Here is a 19,974-nt window from a genome sequence, read left to right on the forward strand (position 1 = left end):
TGTCGCGTCAAGGCTTGGACGCGCCGTATATACGTGTCTTGAGTTATTTGCCGGTGTCTCTTTGTACAAGTGACAACCAACACCAAGAGGGAGCAAAGTCTCGAGCTTACTTGGAACGTAATGGGGTTGGCCAAATCCGTGCACAATCGAAATCGGATGTTGGTGATTGTCGTCTGGGGTTGCGCCGAGACGGTAGCTTTGTAGTCGAATAAAGGCTTCCTTGCATACGAGTATCAGCCAAGGTCATGCGATCATCCAAGGAGGACGCCTCAAAAGACCAAACTGATTCGAGAACCCAGACGAGACAGCAAAGAGACAGACGAGCGTTGGGCTGGCTGTATGAGGCTGTTTGGATTCCGACTCTCAGGACCGATCCAACTGCAGGCTCAGCGGGAGCTGATCTGCTGCTAATAAGCTCACAGCAGCAGTGCGCAGGCGACAGGGGGATCAAGGGGCCCAGCTGGGGCTCACGAATCAGCGGGCTCCCGTGCCGTGGCTGGGGATGACGATGTGGTTTGATTGACGTGACGTCGGGTGGGGCACAATGCAAGATTGGGCCGGCCCGGGGCCATGCATAGAGTGAAGCTGAGGTTGTGGTTGTGGGATGTGATTCCTGTGCAACTCAGACAAACGAGAGGACAGAAGCACCCGTAGAACAACTCACGAAGCGACCAGAAGTGGTGAAGGGGGACGTCCGCTGCCGAGAGGCTGTGCAAGCCGGCCCCGTCCGTAAGTGAGATGGAGGCGATGCGAGTTTGTCCTAGTGGTGGCGGTTCGACACGGATGAGGCTCCCGAGGCCACAAGGCACCCAGTGTAAGACAAGAAGGCAGACAAGACAGCGTCGGGCCCAGCAAGGCAAGAGACCCGATCCGGTAATCGCTACAACTCCTTGCCTGGTGTGAGCTTATCGTTGGCTGGCGTGCTGGCCAGGTTCTTTGCCTGGAAGGACAGCACTGCAAGGGATGCAAAGGGTGATGGTTGACGGGACTTGACCAAGAGGGCGACGCCTTGATCCTTTGTCAATGCGAAACAATGAAGTTGAAAAGAACAATGGGCCAAGAGAAGCCTGGAAACAATCCGGGAAGTGTGCGTATAAGTGAGAAGTAGGTTCGGTGTGGAGACGGTAGCTTCGGTGAGGCTGCGGTGATGAATACCGTACCTAAGCTCTTGTTGGTCCCATGAGATCGGAGTCAGGGGGGCGTCGCTGGATCGTTCTTGCTTCCTTCAGAGGGCGGACCAGTCGGCATTCATCAAAGCGACGGCAAGTAGCGGGGGGAGGCGAGGGAATGCCGGCCGTTTATATGCACGACGCGGGGCTGTTCCTCCGACACACGTTACGTACAGGTACCGCTGTAGGTAACACCTTGACCAGGCAGTTGAGACCCAAACATCCATCCCCCATCCACCATCCTTCCGTGGGCGAGACGGGACCGTCTCAAGCTGATCCCCGGGGCAATAGGCAGGAACCGTCCAAGGGGAAGGGAAAGAACTCTCGCTGGGGCGTGCTCGCCGCTGACTAGGCTTGTGCGCCCCATAATTGGGATCCATTTACACTTTCCGGCATTTAAAGTGGCTACCTGCATCATCCTTTTCGGGAAGGCGCGTGTGCATCTCGTCTCCAGGTCCTTCCTGCACAGCGTGCGTTCGCGATTCACTCTCACTCTCCCCTCTTGTTTCTTTCACCCACACTTTCAGGCGAACGACCTGTATGGACTCTGTGACACGATACGGCGATTGCTCTGAGGGTCTTTTCGACTGATTCAGAGTCGGTCAGCCTGTACTGTACGACTTCCATTGCGCCCTGACTTCACTCCGCACCGCCGACTTTCAAGCCATGCCTCTGTCAGCCGCACAATGCAAGGCAAGGCTTTGGGCACTGGTGGAGCAAGTGGCATCTCCCATTCCTCGTTCGCCAACGAATGGATGGCGAAGCATACAGTGCTGAATCAGACACCCAAGCAAGGAACCGCGAGCAACTGGCCTTGCATGGATAGTTTGGTTGCCTTTTTGCGGCCCCAGGCTCCCACCGTCAGCCTGATAGAGGGCACAATGCAGCTATTGTACAGCAATCTCGAATCAGCTACTTGCTGGACCCTTATGCTCTGTGATTCCAGCAGTGGCATTTGGGAGCTGGGGTGGGATGCGTTGGTGTTTGTCTCAAGGCTGAAACAGATCCATCTACTGAGCAACTCGCCGGGTCTCGGACGTCAGTGACAGTTCGGCTCTCCAACGCGACAATGTTCGTGGTTGACGTGTCATCTTCTTGTCCGGTATGATTCCAAATTCCCCTCCCACATCACCTGTTTGTCTTTTGCTCCCACGAGCCATATGATGATACAAGTTGAGCTTTTATCTCGGAGCAGGCCTGGTGAAGACGAAGCCGAGTTCTATCCTCTGGTTCCTGATCCACCATCTTCAGGCCTTGTCTATGATTGTTTACTTGATCTAATCTGATGCTACACCTTGTCTCCGTTCAACGTGCCCCATTCAGGCATTCGTCTTCTAATTTCCTTCACAGCAGTTCTCAACCCTTGTAACCTCTTCTCTTCTGTGCTCGATAAAAAGATTGACGCCACGGGCCATGCGTGGATTCCCCCGTCAAACTTCTGACCTTCAACCTCGACGCCGATTTTGGCTTGGCGCTTGAGGAAGTCTTCAATATCAGGCGCAAACACTTCCTCCTCTCCAAAGATGACAAAGTAGCCTCGTTCTGGACTGGCTGCCCTCCACAGAACATCGTCGACACAGTTGCCTGGAGATGCTGGCTGTTGTTGAACCATGCTCTCACCTGCATACTCATGTGCGTATCTCCACAAGGTGCGTTTATCCAAAAAGTCACTCTTGGAAGTATAATGCAAATTCGACATGAGAGTCACCCACGGCGAAATGAGCGTGGCCATCCGTGGTAGAGCAAGATGAGGTGGTTGGGGATCGGCGAGACCACCACGGATATTGGCATTGACCCCCTTGCTCTTTTGATTATCCGCCTGGGCGCCCAACTCGAGCAGTAAGCTAAGGATCAATGCGCCGCCGGCTGAATCGCCCGAGACACAAACCTTGGAGGCATCCTTGACAACTTGGAGAACGTGCCTGTAGCCTTCTAACGCCTCCAAAACTTGCCTGGGGTAGACCTCATCAGGCACCAATGTGTACTCAAGTGCGAATATTGCTGGGTTCTTGAACCCAGCTTCCACGAGTAGGTGATGCCAAACCATGAGGAACTCGAGATAAAAGTAACTCGAGCCCATGACAAACCCGCCGCCTTGAACGTGTTAGTGACAAAGTCAAAGGGTCTGCAAATAAGTGTGTCTGCCCTACCGTGAATGTAATAGAGAACAAAGTCCGGCGGATGCTCGGGCCGATGCATAATCCAGGTGCCCCGGGTCTGGATGCTCCCCTGGTTGCTGTTAATGGTGCCTTTCTGGATGGTTTCCAGGGGGGACTGTACCGTTCCTATTGTGTACTCACGATAGTAGACTGGAGATCGCAAGTAGCCATGGCGAAGCATGCGCCACCGGATAAAGGGGAGGGCGACATATTTGGAAAAGAAGACTCTCCCGACTTTGGAGGGAATATTGGCAAAGGCGTATCTCACGCAGCGTACAACAAGATCTTCAAACAAGGTGGCATTTTGTGTGAATGGGAGCTGGCGGCTTGGGTGAGTAAGGTAGCGTTCATGGACAAATTCAAAAGGGAGCTCCAATACTAAACACGTCGTGTGAGTGTCTGTGAGATTTCGGATCTGCAATGAGCGAGGGACAACTAACGGAGAAAGGGCAGAGCCCGAAGACCCGTAATGAGGGTCGTGAGAAAGCCGGCGTGCCACAAGAGCTGTGGTGCGAGGAAGGCGAGAAAGACGGCACAGTCGACGAGGGTGATGGGGCCGAGGATCATGATGGGGGAGAGTTGGCTCGGAACGGGAATACGTGGCTCATGAAATACGATGTCTTTTGAAGTCGTGAATCGGTAGAGAAAGTGGCTCTTTTCAAGCGACGCAATCTCCAAACGAGTGCCCTAACACAGCCGCAACAGGAAGGATATAATTGATTATGAACGACAGCGGCTCGTGCCGTAATTGGGCGACAAGTCCTTGACGCGTTCAAGTTGGTTGTTGGATCGATGATGGAGGGGCTGTTGTTGGGCGCAGCTCAACGGCTCTAGGTGGGTGGCCACCGCTAACGGTCAAAGTTGTCAATGTCAAAACTGTCCCTTCTCCTTTACATGTGATAGCATCTGATAAGCCCCAAAATGATCACCGCTTCTTCAGCAGGAAATGAACGTGGATGACAGAAAAAAAAAGACACGGTTAATTGCTGAATTGAGAAAAGAATGGCTCGGCAACATGTCGTGGCTGACATAAGCTGGTTGGGACCTTCCAGGCCTCACCGCATGAGAAGCATCAGAGCATTCCAGATGCCTCTGAGAACCCGTGAGTTCAGGAAGCACGCGATATTTCGTGACGGCGACTACTCCTCTGTTTACTGATCAGGCAACTGATGCATAGCCGGGCCAAGGAATCACAAGCTTTTGGTTCCTCGGAGAGCTCCCTTTGCCGCATCCCCCACATTGTTCGCAGTTCGGTTCAACACCATGGGTGAGAATCCACCGGAGGAGTCCCCTTTCCCCCTCACCGAGGTGGACAAGTGGATTTTATCACAGACGGACGAAGAGTTCAAGAAACATGACTGGGAAGATCTCAAGGGTATCATTGGTGAGTAAAATTGTTACTCAGCTATGCAGTTCTCCTGAGACTTAGGTCCACTAACATCCAAGGTAGAAGCAAACAACCTCTCTGTTTTGAAGCGCAAGCCATCTGATCTGCGTCGCTACATGAAATGGACAGCAGAGACAAAGGCTGAATATGGCTCCATGACAAACTACCTCCTGGCCAACCGGCTGCCCACGGCCTGGGGCCAGCCACCATTCACCCCCGTGTCCAATGTCCCATTCAAGGACCCCTCGGATTACCGTGTCTTGATCAACGACTGGCCATATGGGCTAGATCCGGAGATCCGCCACATTGTCGTGTGGTTGCGCACCACCATCCCCACAGACCCGGAGACAGGGGACATGACACCGGAGAGCAGGGCGTTGGTCAAGGCTTTTGTCAAGGAGTATTTTGTCGACACCTTGGGCCCAGACGGAGAGAGCCGAGTGTTGTGGTTCAAGAATTGGGTGGCTCTTCAAAGCGTGCGCGCTCTGGAGCATATCCACGTCCTGGTGCGAAATGTTGACGATGATACCATAGAGCGATGGACGGGTGAGCGGCCGCGACAGAGCACTTAGAGAACGGGCCAATTCCCAGAATCATGATAGATAGAGCAACCCATAGAAACATTGGCATCAATTAAGCAGCCCGGCGCGCCCGGCGATTTCCCTGAGGAGCTACATCACCAACACCAGCGCCTTGTAGCTCAGCCATCTTCTGCCTGCCCATGCCAAGCAGCCCGCTTCCCAGATACAGGCCATACGCCGGGACAACGACCCAAAGAAGCCATCCTTTGTTGCCGAAGAGGATGACAAGAATCGCCGATGCCCAAGTGACCCAGATGACGTCGAACATGTACTCGGTCAGACCGGCAGAGGAGAGGTCCTCGCCAGCGCTGCGCAGCGCGCGTGTGGAAGGGTCGTACTTGGGGCGACCGGAAATCTCGAGGACGTACTCGCAGATGAGGGAGGGCGCGGAGAGGAGACCATAGAGCCAGAGAGAGCGCGAGCGGAAGAGGAAGTGGGCGAGGAGGAAGATGACGTTGACGACGAGAGAGCCGATGTGGAGGTTGTTGAGCGCCGCCGCGTTGGACTTAGCGCGGTCCTTCTTCGCCTTCTGGGCCATTGCGATAGAGGTGATGAGTTGTAGATTCTGAAAGGAGGTTGTTCGTTGGCCTGGAGTAGAGTGGAATGACGATGGGAGGTGGACTTGGTCGCAAACTAGGCGCCGGTGGACAGGGGTCGAGTGAACAGCGTGTCGGAGCGAGCTGTAATTGCGACAAGCTGATAGGCACCTCCACTTGCCCCTCGCTCGCTTGTTGAATCGCAATGGAACTGAAAGAAAGAAAGAAAGGACTTGAGTTTTGTGATTTCGATAATGAAAGTATGGACTACATAGCCTCAATTCAATTTACAACAATAACAACAATGTTCATGAGCTCCGGCTGAAACCGACGTCATGCCTCTCCTACAGTTGAGCTGTCAAAGGTCACGTGAGTACCCTGATGGAGGTGGGGTGTGTCCGATAAGCGATAAGCGCACAACTGGATATTTCTAAATTTTGGTGCGAAACCGACATTGAACTTCCTCAACACCAAAAGGATCAGTCCCTCAACCCGACCAGGCCGTCATCACGTTACCGTTGCAGTCATCTTTGCCGAGTCTTGACAGCCATTCACAATGTCTCACCAGAAGATCGAGAAGGACCTTGGCGAGCAGCCCGTACGTTTTGCAGAAAATGGAAAGAGCAATCGCCAACGACGACGACTAACCCCTCGAATAGAAGAGCCACCGCATCCGAATCACCCTGACTAGCCGAAAGGTTCAGTCTCTCGAGAAGGTCAGCTCCGAGCTCATTGAGCGCGCCCGCAGCAAGGGCCTCACCGTCAAGGGCCCCGTCCGCCTGCCCACCAAGAACCTCAAGATCACCACCCGCAAGACCCCTTGCGGTGAGGGTTCCAAGACCTGGGATCTCTACGAGCTCCGCGTCCACAAGCGCCTCATCGACCTCCACGCCCCCACCGAGGTTGTCAAGTCCGTCATCGTCAACAGTAAGGGACCCCGCCGTGCTTGGAGAGTTGTACAGTTCCTAACCGTTTTGCAGTCGAGGCCGGTGTTGAGGTTGAGGTTACCATTGCCGCTTAAGTGTTGAAGCTCTGCTTGTCTGGAGCCCAGGTTCTGCGTTCTATGATGGCATTGTGAAGGAAGGGAATGATGGAGATGTCATTGTCTTGCTCACAGCAAGGAGGGTAGATATAGGATACTCGGTTACGATTAATGAATCACTGAGAACCTCGTGTTCTACCATCCAAACGTATGACCATTTGGCCCGCTTCGTAGATTTGTGCCAGGTTTTTGTGCAGTTGTCTATTTCTGTGAGCCGTGACAATATTGGATACAACAAAGTATATATGGAATGGATGCATAGACTCATGACGGATACATACGATAGGTACCCAGGTAAGGACGCAGTTCTCAAGCCCACTTGCAACGTGGTTATTACTGCAACCCCTAATCTTCGCAGTTACCCCTAAACCTCTCGTTCTCTGCATATCGACGTCTTGCCACACTCCCAAATTTGTTTCATTTTTTTCATGATGCGTCTTTGGTCAATAATTGGTTCCTTGTTTCTGCAAGCCTCAGGAACAAGAGCGCTTAGTGGCTCATGTTGCAAGACCTTGCAGCTGGCTCTGAAGGCGCTAGCAGTCCCAGGTACCTCCACCTATTGGAACGCAGGCTGGACCTGCAAGTACCTATACTTAGAGGCTGGTTGCCCAGAGACGCTGACAACAATACCGCGCGCCAAGCAGGTCGTGAAGGACCACCCATTTTCAAACATTCACTCACCTCACGGACCCGACAGATTCACGTTTCCAAACCCAAACGACGTCCAAGACTTACCGCATTTTCCGGAGCTTCGGCCGTGTCGTGTCTGCATATCATGTGCCACTTGTATCGAAGCCGACCGAGTTGGTAGTAGGGAAATTTCTTTTTTTATATTTCATCTGGGCTTTTAACTCTACCTACCCATCCCATCTTTGTCTTCCGCACGCTCGCTCGTCAGGACCCACCGTTCCCGTTCACGAAACGTTGCGAGCCGCCAACATTTGACTTGACGGCTTCCCCTTCACGCTCTCAACGCCTGTTGTCCCGTCCCAGGCAGCAAGACCCGAGCGCCGTCTTTGGACAGAGCATCTCGTCTGGCTCTCGAAGGTTTTGCTCTTTATTTAATTTCTAATCATCTCGGCGACGTTGACGTCGACTGCGACCGACCAGCGACCCCCCCCGACCCACGGTGGTTTTGTTTTCTTTCGACTGGCAGTCCCCGCCACTCACGCGAACGGCACAACAAACACCTTTGTCTGGCGACGACAAACCATCCTCTGTCGCCTATTGTTGCTTTGACTGCCATTGAGTCTTTCGATCTGCCCTACCCTTCGACTGTCCCATGGCCTGGGCACGTCGTTAGGCAACTCCCACAGCGCCATCCCCCAAATCGCCCCCCCAACCTCCTCATCCTTTGACGCTGGACAGCAACATCCAGCATGGCGCCCACTCCGACGGCCATTAGTGGCCTGATACGACAGGTGATACACTATCATCTCGACAATGCCTCATATGAAAACGCCCTCTTCTTCGCCGAACGGTTGACCGCCCAGGACCCCAGGTCCAGCGAACCCACGTACCTCTATGCGCTATGTCATCTGCGCCTCGGCGACTACCGGTCGGCATACGACGTCAGTAAGCCCATGGGCTACCGCGGTGTTCACTTTGGCTGCGCGTGGGTGTTCGCGCAAGCCTGCCTGGCCCTCGAGCGGTACAAGGATGGCATCACAGCGCTTGAGAAGTCGCGGAGTCTCTGGTCGTCGAAAAGCAGCCTTGGGAAGCATAGCGCAACCACTCGAACGGCCCTTCCCGACGCATCCGCAGTGTTGTGCTTGATGGGTAAACTTAATCGCGGCTATGACGACAAGAAGAAGGCTATCGGCTGCTTCGAGGAGGCGCTCAAGCTCAACCCCTTCATGTGGGATGCCTTTACAGCGCTCTGCGAAATGGGCGTGACGGTTCGCGTGCCAAACATCTTCAAGGTCAACGATGCGCTTGTGCAGAGTTTCGACGTGGAGCCGAGCTCGTCGGTAGACTCGAGAGAAGGATCAGTATCAAACCCCCCAGATGTCCCAACAAAGAAATCACAACGAGGCGTCGCAACGGATATAGGGAGCGACCCATTCAACCCCAGCAACTCTCCCACCATCCATGAGTTGACTAATGGCGACTCTGTCATGGAAGGTGAAAGAAGCGACTTTATGTTAAAGATTCACGAAGGCCGCATGCGCTATGCAACTTCAACCAACAACTCTGGCTTCGACGGGATGGAGACCCCCCCAAACCAAGGATTATCAGAGGTAACATCCTCTCGCGCTGTTCAACCACATGATGCGCCCCAAGCGCCTTCACGGAGGACGCGGAACACGCACGCCATGGATCAAGGTCATGACGCACCACCACGGATGAACTACCGGTTAGGATCAAGGCGAACGAGAGCGCAAGACAAAGGACAACAGGAACAGGCCGCTGAGGTTGTCATGGCAGATGCATCTAACGGCGCCCCCTCGGCATCTCTGCGGTCGTCCATACCAGCAGCGGAGAGGAAGCGCACGGTATCAGGACACCCAGCACGGGGCTCTGAGGAGCCCACGACGACTCGACGCAGCGCAAGACTGAACATGTTCAGACCATCATCCAAAGCAAACTCGGGCGCGGCCACGATAGGAGCGTCGGCCGGTCGAGAATTAAAGAAAGCTAGGCCCCCGATCTCTCGAATAATGCGACCAGGATCTAGCGGCTCCAGTGTCGGACGAGTCGTCAGCGGGAACCGCAAGCCTCTGGAAGACGCACACGCAGACGTCGACCACGGGGAACTGCCAAAGGTCAAGGAGGCGCCCCCCCAGCCGCCTGCGCCCAAGCCGGCGGAACTGGACACGCAAAGGATCGAGGAAGGACTTAAGTGGATACTCGACCTTACAAAGAAGCTCGCCAACGGCTACTACTCCTTGTCACAGTTCCAGTGTGCGGAGAGCGTACAAGCCCTGATGTCGTTGCCTCTGGCGCATCAAAATACACCATGGGTACTTGCGCAGATGGGCCGGGCGCACTACGAGCAGGCTTCGTATGCCGACGCTGAAAAGTTCTTTAGGAAAATGCGTGTCCAGGCCCCGTCCCGGCTTGAAGATATGGAGGTGTATTCTACGATTCTATGGCATCTAAAGCGGGAGACGGATCTCTCGTTCCTTGCTCATGAGCTGGTAGACTCAGCCTGGCTCTCACCGCAAGCTTGGTGCGCGCTTGGCAATGCGTGGTCGCTCGCTCGCGACTATGAGCAAGCATTGAAGTGTTTCAAGAGGGCAACTCAGCTGGATCCCAAGTTCGCCTATGCTTTCACATTGCAAGGACACGAACATGTGGCCAACGAAGAGTATGACAAGGCTCTCACTGCATACCGACAGGCGATATCGGCAGATAGACGCCACTACAACGCTTACTACGGCATTGGAAAGGTTCAGGAGCGCCTGGGTGCGCTCGATAAGGCGTATGCGCATTTCCACGCAGCTCAGAGTATAAACCCCAACAATGCGGTCCTGATCTGCTGCATCGGAACGGTGTTGGAGAAGCAGAAACAGATAATGCCTGCACTGCAAGCATATAGCAAAGCGGTAGAGCTCGCGCCGCGAGCTGCGCAGACCCGGTACAAGAAGGCTAGAGCATTGCTCGCTGTAGGACAACTGGACGCTGCACAGAAGGAGTTGATGGTGCTGAAAGACTTGGCACCTGATGAAGCGACTGTTCACTTTCTTCTCGGCAAACTGTATAGGAGCATGGGCGAGAAGCAACTCTCAGTGCGGCACTTTACCATTGCTCTTGCTTTGGACCCCAAGGTAAGAAACCTGGCTGATCTCTGAATGTTGCCAAGCTGACCGTTTCTCTAGGCAAGCCAACAAATTAAAGAAGCGATCGAGAGTTTTGAAGATGATGTGGACATGGACGACTCCATGATGGCATGATGTCATGAGCATTGCGATTTTAACGGGTCTGCGCTTTGGGCGAGTTAGGGAGCCTTGGTTTTGGGATGGGAACAGCAAGATAATGAGGCATTTGGAATGTGCAGGGGATGAAGGACGACGACGCCAGCTGAGGCTCGATGTCAGTCTCACATGTTTGGCTGACGAAGGCTGGTTCAAGTGAGGTTCAAGGGTGGGTGGAATATGCGAGGAGCTGGGGTTGGCGCAAGTCTTGACTGAGGAATGACAGCATGGCAGGCATGGCATTGGCGTTACTTGGTATTGCTACCTGGGCTGCTTCAACGGCCTGGGCTTTGGAAGCAAATGGAAGAGCGGCTTGGCTTGTTGTGTATAGTATCGGTAAACATGCAGTAGCAACTGTACATTAAGGGTACCCCGAGGTAGGCTTCGGAGCAACGGGGTCTGCGGAGGGATACCCCGATAGATAGTCGAAGAGGAAGAGGCCGTAAGGTCTTTTGCTTGAGCTGGATGTTGTGTTTTTGGTGATTTGTGATGTGAATGTGAGAGTGCATGAGTGGATATGCCATTGTGAAATAGGAGTGTGAGTAGACTCCAGGACAGCAGGTACCGCGAATTAAATATCGCCAGATGGGTCAGAGCATGAAAGAAGGCACATTAATCATGTGGGATGGTCTTGATCTGGTATCACGTTGTAATTAAGCAGTTCATGCGAGTGCCCGCTAGTGGTAGCAGTTGGAGGCACATATGATGATGTCTAGTTAACAGGCAGGAATTGAACGTAGATACCGTGCTAGATGATGCATTAAGAAAGGAAATCAGGTCAAAGACTCATGATGGCTTCAATAGATGCTTATGCGGTATCTTGTTTGACGTCGCGCGTATGACCATACTCGTGCAGTCCCCGCCAAATCCAAGAGGCTGGGTCGTCGAGGGGGTGTTCCTGGCGTCACGAGTACGTACCTACAGCCACTGCTGCTGCATTTTTGGCGGCGGCTGGAAAAAAAAATCAACCAATCAAAAAATCGGACCGGCCGAATAAGACAATCAGGCAATTTACACGGCGCGTGAGCTCAGTTTCCCCTCCAAAAACGCGTCCGAAACAGGGAAAGCGGCATCAGCGCCAGGGCCATTTTTCTACTGATTGCGCCTGCATTTTAGCAGCGCCGTGGCGGGAGCAGTGAGCAGTGATTTTCTGGTGCCTGCCTTGTTTGCCCGCTGTTTTCGTTCCAGTTTTTTACTGATTGCCTGCACGTATTTATTCCACCCCCCTCGCCCCCCCGCATCGTGCCTTTTTCCCATTTCTCTCTCTTCTCCAGAACGCGTCTATCTGCAACCCACGCACGTCATCTTCAGTATCTCAACAACGCGCCTCTTTTTATCAAATCTTTACACACTCCCATCAACAACATGACTGGACGTAAGTATCCTTTTATTTATTTCATCACCTTGTCGTCGCCGTGTGGTGCGTCGTCGTTGTCGCATCTGGCCGACCGTGACCATCGACGCGTCAAGGAGATGCCTCCAACTTGAGCTTCACCATGGTTGCTAACGCTTCACTTCAGGCGGAAAGGGCGGCAAGGGCCTCGGCAAGGGTGGTGCCAAGCGTCACCGAAAGATTTTGCGAGACAACATCCAGGGTATCACCAAGCCCGCTATCCGACGTCTCGCTCGTCGTGGCGGTGTCAAGCGTATTTCTGCCAGTAAGTTGACCTTGTTCTACCACAAGCAACCTCAAGATATTAACAATCCCTTCAGTGATTTACGAAGAGACCCGTGGTGTCCTCAAGACCTTCCTCGAGGGTGTCATCCGTGACGCCGTCACCTACACCGAGCACGCCAAGCGCAAGACCGTCACCTCTCTCGACGTCGTCTACGCCCTCAAGCGACAGGGCCGCACCCTCTACGGTTTCGGTGGTTAAACAGCAACATCACCTACCGGGTGGCTCTGTTTTTGGGAGGCTATACAGCGATTCACAATGGCTGACACTGGGATGGATGTATTTGACTAAGGCGTTGGGGACCAGGCTATGACATTGCAAGGCGTCATGGTAGACGACCTTTTGAAATGAATACCACACACAAATCATTGATCACTTGATGGTTCTCTTGATGCTTTAGTGTGCAAAGAACCGTTGCCTTGTCCCTTGCCTGGCCTTGACTGCTGTAATATCGATTCACTCATGTCATGTATTATTCAAATCCAAGGCACTGTCTATCTTCCCATCTAAAACGCAAGCATCCATGGTATCATAAGAACACGTAACCTCTGCCATAATCACAGGTACTTCCTGCCTGCCGCCGCCACCCTTGTCCTGAAGATGGGACTGCGCACTTCCATGTTGGCGCGATAGAAGGGGCTCATGATGGCCTTGACCCAGTTCTCGTACACTTCGGTGAAGAACATCTTGATGGCCTCCTCGGTGGCTGGGCTGGTGGGATTGGCGCCAATGGCGGTTGACGACCGCGACGAGGAACCGGATGTCGGGACGATGGGCTGGTGGAGGAGGAGGAATTTGACGTTGCCGGCGGTGACGAAGCATGATATGTAGTTGTTGAAGAACTTGTCGATGCACTTGAGGTACCTGTTGCGCGACAAGAGGAGTAAGCTTCCGATTCTTTGTAAACCCATTCATGTCCAATCCGTCTTGTACCCCTTGATCCCAAGACCAGGGCTCGATGCATCCTCCCAGAGGTGCTGCTTGACTCACATCTGTCCATGCGACCACTGCACCTCCTCGGCAATATCCAGACTCGAGTGCAGGATGAACTGGTTCAGGTGACGGACCTGGTCGCTGAAGCGCGACTGTCCGTCGCCGCCCTGCTTCGAGGTGCCAAACTCATGCTCAAACAGGGGGTTGTCCTGGGTGCCGACGATGGCAAAGTAGTAACTCATCGTGTCGCGGGCCGCATCGGCTGTGCTTCGAGATCCTCGTCCGGCTGCGCTGGGCGTCTAAGAGGTGTTGTCGTCGTTTTTGTCGATAGAGTTGTCAATGTCGTCCATCCGCGCTGCAACTGCGACGTCCTCAATGTGGGGAGCTTCCCCCCCAGCGCCGGGTCTCACAATATTCCGCCCACCTTGCCTCCGCTAATGCAGCCAACCAAATGCCCCCGTACCAAGCGCCCGCGGCTCCACCAGCCGCCCCCCCGGGAAAAAGTTCACGTCGGTCCTCCGATAAACGTCCAACTCCTCCTCCGTCGTCGTCCCTCCGCCGTCCGATCCAGCGATACCCCTCCTCCCCCGCGCCACGATGTTCGGCCCCTTCCGCATTACGAATCCCCTCTCGGGAGGTCTTCTGTGGAAGATCCCCTGGCGATTGTCCAAGTTCCAGAAGCGACGACACCGCCTGCGTCTCCGAGCCGTCGACAACGTCGTTGCGACTGTCGATGCTGCCCTCGCCAAGAAGGGACAGACCCTCGAGGCTCTCGAGCGATGGAAGGCCGAGATGCCCACAGAGGCTGAGATGCTGCCCAAGGACAAGTACACCATGTTTGACCGAAAGGCCAAAAGATACCGCAAGGGCATTCACAGTACGTCTTTCTACAATTGATTGGAAACGGAGGCACTAACAATGCAACAGAGCTTCCCAAGTGGACGAGGGTTTCCCAGAGAATCAACCCCCCCGGTTATTAGAGTCGATCACGCAGAGGAGGAAGACGGAGGCCAATGGGGCCAAGAATCGAGCCCGGAGCGGCGTATCCATCCCACAATGGGAATTGCAGGCGGATCTTTGTTGGGTCCCATGTACAACACCAATGTTTCAACTACGAATTGCGAAAAGAATCTCACGACACAAAATTTGCCTGGTTATTACGGTGTACAAACGTCGACAGGTGCCTGGTGCCAGTGTAGGAATAGACCAAGGGCGCGCAGTGGGAGTGGGATGGAGGCATACTCGCCAAATCAAATACAAGGGAATCCAGTTCATCTTCCCAAACAAGAACTGCTTTTTTTCTTTTCAGGGGTATCAAGTATCAAAAGCCTAACCCGGGGAGCGCCGCTGCTCCCAATCTACCTGCTGTATCGGCTATCATCGTCGTAGTCACCTCCCCGATCGCTCTGTATCGCCCTGCCGACACCTCCTCTGCCCTCATCATAGTCCTCGCGATACTCGTCTCGTACCTGACCGCCGGACTTACCGCGACCATACTGACGGCCCTCCTCAAAGCCCGGGTCCAGATCGGTGCGGATGATGCGCTCGTCCAGCTTGGTGCCGCCAATGTACTTGAGACAGTCGAGGGCGTCCTGGTGTGTGTAGTATTCAACAAAACAGAATCCGCAGGGCGTCTTGCTGAAACGGTCGAGGCCCATGACGAGCCGTTTGATCTCGCCGCACTTGGAAAAAAGCTCATAGACTTGCTCTTCGGTTGTGTAGAAAGACCTGGAGCGTGATGGTGGTCAGTCGTCTGTAATGTGAAAGATTAGGGGAACACGGACAAGTTTCCCACGTAAAGGGTGGTCGCGTTTGCCAAAGGGTCGACTGGGGGCTCCCCTGCGTTCTCTCCGTTCTCTCCATCGTCGCGATCGCGTCTCCGCTTGTTCTGGGACATTGTCAGTGATGGCTGTGGCGGATATGGAGGGTTGGATGCCGTACGCGGCTCTGGTAGTAGGCGCTGGGCCTATCCAGACGCTCTACGGTACTTCTGACGCCCGGACGCATTGTTGCAGGTTTGAATGGATAAAATAGAAAGGCTTTTCGGTGTTGAAGTCGCACAAGATGTCGGAGATTGAAAGAGGTAAACGCGACAAGGTTGTTGAGTAATTGCTGGGGTTAGATGGATGGATGGTTGCTTGCTTGGTGAGATGATGCTTCGCAAGGCTACTCGAGATTCAGAGTGGGTCCTGCGGCTGGAACTGTGGCGGCCACTCGAGTTATGGAAAAAACTAGATACTGATGTTAGGTTATTCTCCCCCAAGGATCATTAATAGAGTACATTAAAAATATATTAAAGTTCTCTAAACTATTGGATTATCTTGCATCATCTTCTATAAATTTCTTTCCCATGGTGAGAGGAGTTAACCAACCCTCTTCACGTTTTGGCGTCTCGTTTCCATATTCCCTTACCCGTGTGGCGGTGCTGGCGTCTCTTGACGCTCACTGGGGTGACGGGCGCCTAGTAACTTTTTTTACTACAGCCAGCCCCCCAGATCTTCAGCCTCGCTCTATTGTTACTCCAGCAATCAACAAACTGTCACAATCTTTTGCCACCCCAAAGCTCCTTCTTCCGCCTTTTGAGCTTTCGGAAGCTACACACCAACTGAGGCTGGCGATTTCCGGTTCCTGTTTCTCGCCATGCCCAAGGTCAAGAGCTTCTCGGCAGCTTGGCTGTCGAGCAACACCCCTGGTCATCGCCTGTTTGAGCCATCAGAGGCGTCGCGCTCGCGCGCCTTGGAGGTTGGCTACTCGTCCAGAAAGAAGCCTATTCCTGGCCCGCGCAGGACCATCGCACGACGAGGCACCGAGATCTTTGTAGCTGTCGGGCGCGAGATCCGCTGGGGAGACCTCGCCTACTTGAAGGACGAGTGGGCGGCGAATCGCCATGTGAAGGGGAGGTCAGGATCGGCAATTCGCATCAAGCGCGAGGAATCTACTCCTCCTTTCGACGACGATGGGAACCTGGAGTCTACCGCTGGGTTGAGGGTAAGTCGGATGCTATCATCCCAAGTTCAAGTGGAAGCGCTAACCACTGTGCAGGTCATCAAGACGCCAGTTGCCGACGACATTCGACAGCTCATCATTTCCCCCAACTCGAATTTCCTAGCCATCTTGACGACACACACCGTACATATCTGCGTTCTCCCGGATCCCTCCCACCTAACCAGCGAGGATGTTGGCCCTCTCAAGCCCAAGATCTTCACACTGGGACCGACCACTCATGTCACCTCTAGGCCGGCCATTGTGTCTGCCCTGTGGCACCCGCTTGGAGTCAGCGGCTCTTGCATCGTCACAGTTACGGCGGACGCCATTGTGCGAGTGTGGGAATTGTCCACGTCTGATCGTTGGTCATTCGATTCCCCTACAACGTCCATCGACTTGAAGAAGCTGGCTGATGGCACCACTCTGGACCAGGACTTCTCAGCGTCTACTTCGGCCACCAACAAGGCCTTTTCGCCCGACTCTTTCGACATGGAGGTGGCTGCTGCTAGCTTCTCTAATAAGGGAGCTGGTGGATGGAACCCCATGACCCTGTGGGTAGCTATGCGAGAGGGAGATGTCTATGCTCTATGCCCATTGCTGCCTCAGCGTTGGGCACCCCCTCCCACCTTGATTCCTTCGCTTTCAGTGTCAATTGTCACCACAGTCGCCAGTATCGAGGATGACCCTGAGATTGGAGAGCAAGAGAAGCTCCTTGCCCAACAGCAGCTGGAATGGATGGGAGAATTGGATTCTCAAGAACCGCAAATTGTCGAGGGGCCGATCGGAGAACCTATCACGGAGATTTATACACGACCATCCCGACCCGGTGTCATCCCGCGCCTGCAGGGACCGTTCGAGCTCCAGTCCGACCCTGATACAGGCGATGAGCTGGACACCTCGATTACGGATATGCTTATTATCGGAAAGAAGACTGAGACAGAGGAACTCATGATGGGCGAGGAGGATGACCTGGACATGGATAACGGGGATCAGGAGGGCCTGTCTCTTGCCGTGGTCTGTCTCCTGTCCACGAGCGGCCAAATTCGCGTCTACCTTGACATGGAGGGCGTACAGGCTCAGTGGTTGCCGCCAAAGAACAAGTCTAAGCTTGGACGACTTCTCGCCGAATCCGACCCCCCTTCGCTTCTCTCCTTCCAGGCCATTGATACCATGACCCCGGTTGAGGTCAACGAAGAGTCCTGGCCGGTCTTTAGCACCGACGTCACGTCTCGTTACAACTTCTTTGTTACGCACCACGCGGCTATCACCTTTATTTCTCTCACGTCGTGGATTTTCCGCCTCGAGGGCGAGCTCAATGGCGACTCTGAGGCTGGTACGGACTTCAGAATTGGGCTCCTCGTCAACTCACAGTCGGCTAGAGAGCGCATATACTCGCAGCCGACCGCTGACGTAGCTGTGCCCTTGGCTGCATGCAGTGTGCTCCGGGACCCTGATGTCGGCTATTTCCTCCTGTCAGCTACGCCTTACGACCCGATCGCTCTGACGTTCGACACGCCTGAGGTTGATCTTGCCCCCATTCGACAGGAGAGTCCTGACAACGAGCGTGAAGCCAGCATGGCCCCACTGGACTTTTATGAGCCTCGTCCTGTCTTCAACCCGTCGCATGCATTTGACGAGGGCTCCGCTTTGCCCACTTTGCTGGAGAGGCTCCGCACGTCTCGGCACAAGACGGTAGTTAACCAGGAAGTGAGGCTGAGCCCGCTTACACTCCAGATCTTTACCGATGCACACAAGGTCTTGGCGGACGAGACCCATCGTCTCGGGATGGCAGCTGCCGAGGTATTCCGGCGGTGCGAGCTTCTCCAGGCTGAGCTGAAGCAGCAAGTGATGAAGGCCAACGAGGTCAAGGGCAAGATTGACACGATCAATGGAGCGCACCGTGACGGCGAGGCAGACAATGACATGTATGACCGGAGAGTTTCGGCAGCCAAGGACCGACAGGGGCAGCTTGCGGAGCGGCTGGAGAACCTACGAAAGGTTGTCGGAAAGGCAACGACGCGGGACCTGAGCGCCAAGGAACGCGCGTTCGTGGAGGAGGTCAGGAGCATGGAGGCGAGCGTGACGGCGCCAGCGTATGCAGAGCTGGCATCAGGCAAGGCGCAGGGGGCAACAGCTCAGGCGAAACAGTTATGGAAACGTCTGGAAGACATCAAGCACCTGCAGGCAGATCTTGCAGCAGAGGTGGAGGCGCTGAACAAGGTGGCTGCGGATGGAGACGGACCCACGACACCCTCGGCCGAGTTGCGGATTCCACAGGATGTTCGTCGGGCAAAGATGCAACAGGTCCAAGGCATGCTGTCAAGGGAGAGTGCCTTGGTCGAGGCGGTGGCTGCTCGACTCGAACGGCTCCAAACCAATATTTGAAGCTAATGTGTACAATACCTACCTACCTACCTATCTATCTACGACTGACCGATTCTGTTCGCGGGGTATAATAAGAGACATCATGCCCATTTTGATTCACCTTCTGGATCCCCTTTCACTCCTTCATTCCTTGGTCGACAAACATTCCCTTGGACAGCCACCTTTCCATGTCAAAAAATGAAGTCGGAGTCAGTCTCATCTCACGTCATGGTCATGCTTGACAGCAGCATCATGAAGGAAGCATGAAACAAGATTTCCCGACAGTGATCGACACACACACACAGCAAGTTTCCACTGCATGGATGATGCCCGGCAGTTTGCATTGCAACCTGATGCTATCACGGCACAACAAAAAGAAGAAAGTATTGATGGGAAAGAAAAAGAAAAAACATTCCGGAAGCAGGCAGGGCCGGCAACAGGAAAAAACAAGTTTGTTCAGCCAACCCTTGCTGCTAATCTCTCAGTCCCTAGCCAACCTTTCAATTTCGACCTGACAAACCATAGGGCTGTCCACGGCTGCAAGCAAGGCCAATCATTTTTCTTGAGGCGACGACAACAAGCCTGTTCCCCAGACACTTGGTTACCCCCATTCAAACTATTCAAAGTGGCAAAAACTATTGCTCAGCCTTGTTTCACTGCTTTCAAGAAGTCTCAATCCTGACCGAATCATGGATAAAGGCTGAAGATGAGGGCGATGAAGCCAGCCATTACCATGGTGACACCCAGCGCCAAGGGAGGGAGGGAGAGCACATTGCCGAAGACGATGAGACACAAACAGGGCGAATGAGGCTCCCAATAATGCGGCTGATTTCTTATCACTAGCTGCTGCTACTACTTCCGGGATGTGACAACGGATGCAGGATTACTACGCTGTTGCATGGCTCTCAGGGGTCGTCGCTGCATTTATCGGCCGGGTTGCCAGGAGCTATTCTGGGGTTGAACCCTTGAGAGCCTTAGAAACTGGGCGAAGATTACGAGACAAGCAACAGGGCCAAGGATGCATTCTGGGTGTTTATTGCTTGGCCTCATTCGAGCCTGATTGTCATGCGTGGCTTCATGGGGGCGGGACATGCACAAGTAAGACTTGTTCTGTTTGCGACACTGTTACGGAAGTTGGTATCCGTACGCCGTGCACAGCAGAACTAGAGCTCTCAGAAAAGGTGAAGAGTCAGTTATGGCTTTGGAGAGGGCGCTTGCAGGAGAG

General features: G+C 53.9%; 10 protein-coding genes across 10 annotated transcripts; 6 read left to right on the forward strand and 4 right to left on the reverse strand.

The window, feature by feature from the left end:
- Positions 1 to 2,457: 2,457 nt before the first annotated feature.
- NCS54_01041500 (Abhydrolase-3 domain-containing protein) lies at positions 2,458 to 3,895 on the reverse strand (the record flags this gene model as incomplete). The annotated part of the gene is made up of 3 exons (XM_053155723.1): positions 2,458 to 3,263; positions 3,320 to 3,706; positions 3,769 to 3,895. The coding sequence occupies 3 exons, from the start codon at positions 3,893 to 3,895 to the stop codon at positions 2,458 to 2,460; spliced, it is 1,320 nt and encodes a 439-aa protein (XP_053011698.1).
- Positions 3,896 to 4,330: 435 nt separating this feature from the next.
- Positions 4,331 to 5,287, forward strand: NCS54_01041600 (Hypothetical protein; the record flags this gene model as incomplete). Its single annotated transcript, XM_053155724.1, has 3 exons — positions 4,331 to 4,430; positions 4,506 to 4,712; positions 4,779 to 5,287. The coding sequence occupies 3 exons, from the start codon at positions 4,331 to 4,333 to the stop codon at positions 5,285 to 5,287; spliced, it is 816 nt and encodes a 271-aa protein (XP_053011699.1).
- Positions 5,288 to 5,348: 61 nt separating this feature from the next.
- NCS54_01041700 (Hypothetical protein) lies at positions 5,349 to 6,119 on the reverse strand (the record flags this gene model as incomplete). Its single annotated transcript, XM_053155725.1, has 1 exon — positions 5,349 to 6,119. The coding sequence occupies exon 1, from the start codon at positions 5,832 to 5,834 to the stop codon at positions 5,349 to 5,351; it is 486 nt and encodes a 161-aa protein (XP_053011700.1). The 5' UTR covers positions 5,835 to 6,119.
- A 269-nt stretch (positions 6,120 to 6,388) lies between these two features.
- Positions 6,389 to 6,853, forward strand: NCS54_01041800 (40S ribosomal protein S20; the record flags this gene model as incomplete). The annotated part of the gene is made up of 3 exons (XM_053155726.1): positions 6,389 to 6,430; positions 6,492 to 6,759; positions 6,813 to 6,853. 3 exons carry the CDS (start codon positions 6,389 to 6,391, stop codon positions 6,851 to 6,853), a joined length of 351 nt encoding a protein of 116 aa, XP_053011701.1.
- A 1,400-nt stretch (positions 6,854 to 8,253) lies between these two features.
- On the forward strand, positions 8,254 to 10,770 carry NCS54_01041900 (Hypothetical protein; the record flags this gene model as incomplete). Its single annotated transcript, XM_053155727.1, has 2 exons — positions 8,254 to 10,644; positions 10,696 to 10,770. 2 exons carry the CDS (start codon positions 8,254 to 8,256, stop codon positions 10,768 to 10,770), a joined length of 2,466 nt encoding a protein of 821 aa, XP_053011702.1.
- A 1,185-nt stretch (positions 10,771 to 11,955) lies between these two features.
- On the forward strand, positions 11,956 to 12,668 carry NCS54_01042000 (Hypothetical protein; the record flags this gene model as incomplete). Its single annotated transcript, XM_053155728.1, has 3 exons — positions 11,956 to 12,166; positions 12,312 to 12,449; positions 12,505 to 12,668. The coding sequence occupies exons 1-3, from the start codon at positions 12,157 to 12,159 to the stop codon at positions 12,666 to 12,668; spliced, it is 312 nt and encodes a 103-aa protein (XP_053011703.1). The 5' UTR covers positions 11,956 to 12,156.
- Positions 12,669 to 13,024: 356 nt separating this feature from the next.
- On the reverse strand, positions 13,025 to 13,642 carry NCS54_01042100 (Hypothetical protein; the record flags this gene model as incomplete). Its single annotated transcript, XM_053155729.1, has 2 exons — positions 13,025 to 13,331; positions 13,458 to 13,642. The coding sequence occupies 2 exons, from the start codon at positions 13,640 to 13,642 to the stop codon at positions 13,025 to 13,027; spliced, it is 492 nt and encodes a 163-aa protein (XP_053011704.1).
- A 307-nt stretch (positions 13,643 to 13,949) lies between these two features.
- Positions 13,950 to 14,380, forward strand: NCS54_01042200 (54S ribosomal protein L31, mitochondrial; the record flags this gene model as incomplete). The annotated part of the gene is made up of 2 exons (XM_053155730.1): positions 13,950 to 14,277; positions 14,328 to 14,380. Exons 1-2 carry the CDS (start codon positions 13,998 to 14,000, stop codon positions 14,378 to 14,380), a joined length of 333 nt encoding a protein of 110 aa, XP_053011705.1. The 5' UTR covers positions 13,950 to 13,997.
- Positions 14,381 to 14,758: 378 nt separating this feature from the next.
- Positions 14,759 to 15,407, reverse strand: NCS54_01042300 (Nuclear cap-binding protein subunit 2; the record flags this gene model as incomplete). The annotated part of the gene is made up of 3 exons (XM_053155731.1): positions 14,759 to 15,128; positions 15,185 to 15,288; positions 15,342 to 15,407. 3 exons carry the CDS (start codon positions 15,405 to 15,407, stop codon positions 14,759 to 14,761), a joined length of 540 nt encoding a protein of 179 aa, XP_053011706.1.
- Positions 15,408 to 16,040: 633 nt separating this feature from the next.
- On the forward strand, positions 16,041 to 18,770 carry NCS54_01042400 (Hypothetical protein; the record flags this gene model as incomplete). The annotated part of the gene is made up of 2 exons (XM_053155732.1): positions 16,041 to 16,388; positions 16,443 to 18,770. The coding sequence occupies 2 exons, from the start codon at positions 16,041 to 16,043 to the stop codon at positions 18,768 to 18,770; spliced, it is 2,676 nt and encodes an 891-aa protein (XP_053011707.1).
- Between the last annotated feature and the right edge of the window lie 1,204 nt (positions 18,771 to 19,974).

Source organism: Fusarium falciforme, chromosome 8 (assembly GCF_026873545.1).
Source record: "Fusarium falciforme chromosome 8, complete sequence".
Classification (NCBI taxonomy): Eukaryota; Fungi; Ascomycota; class Sordariomycetes; order Hypocreales; family Nectriaceae; genus Fusarium; species Fusarium falciforme.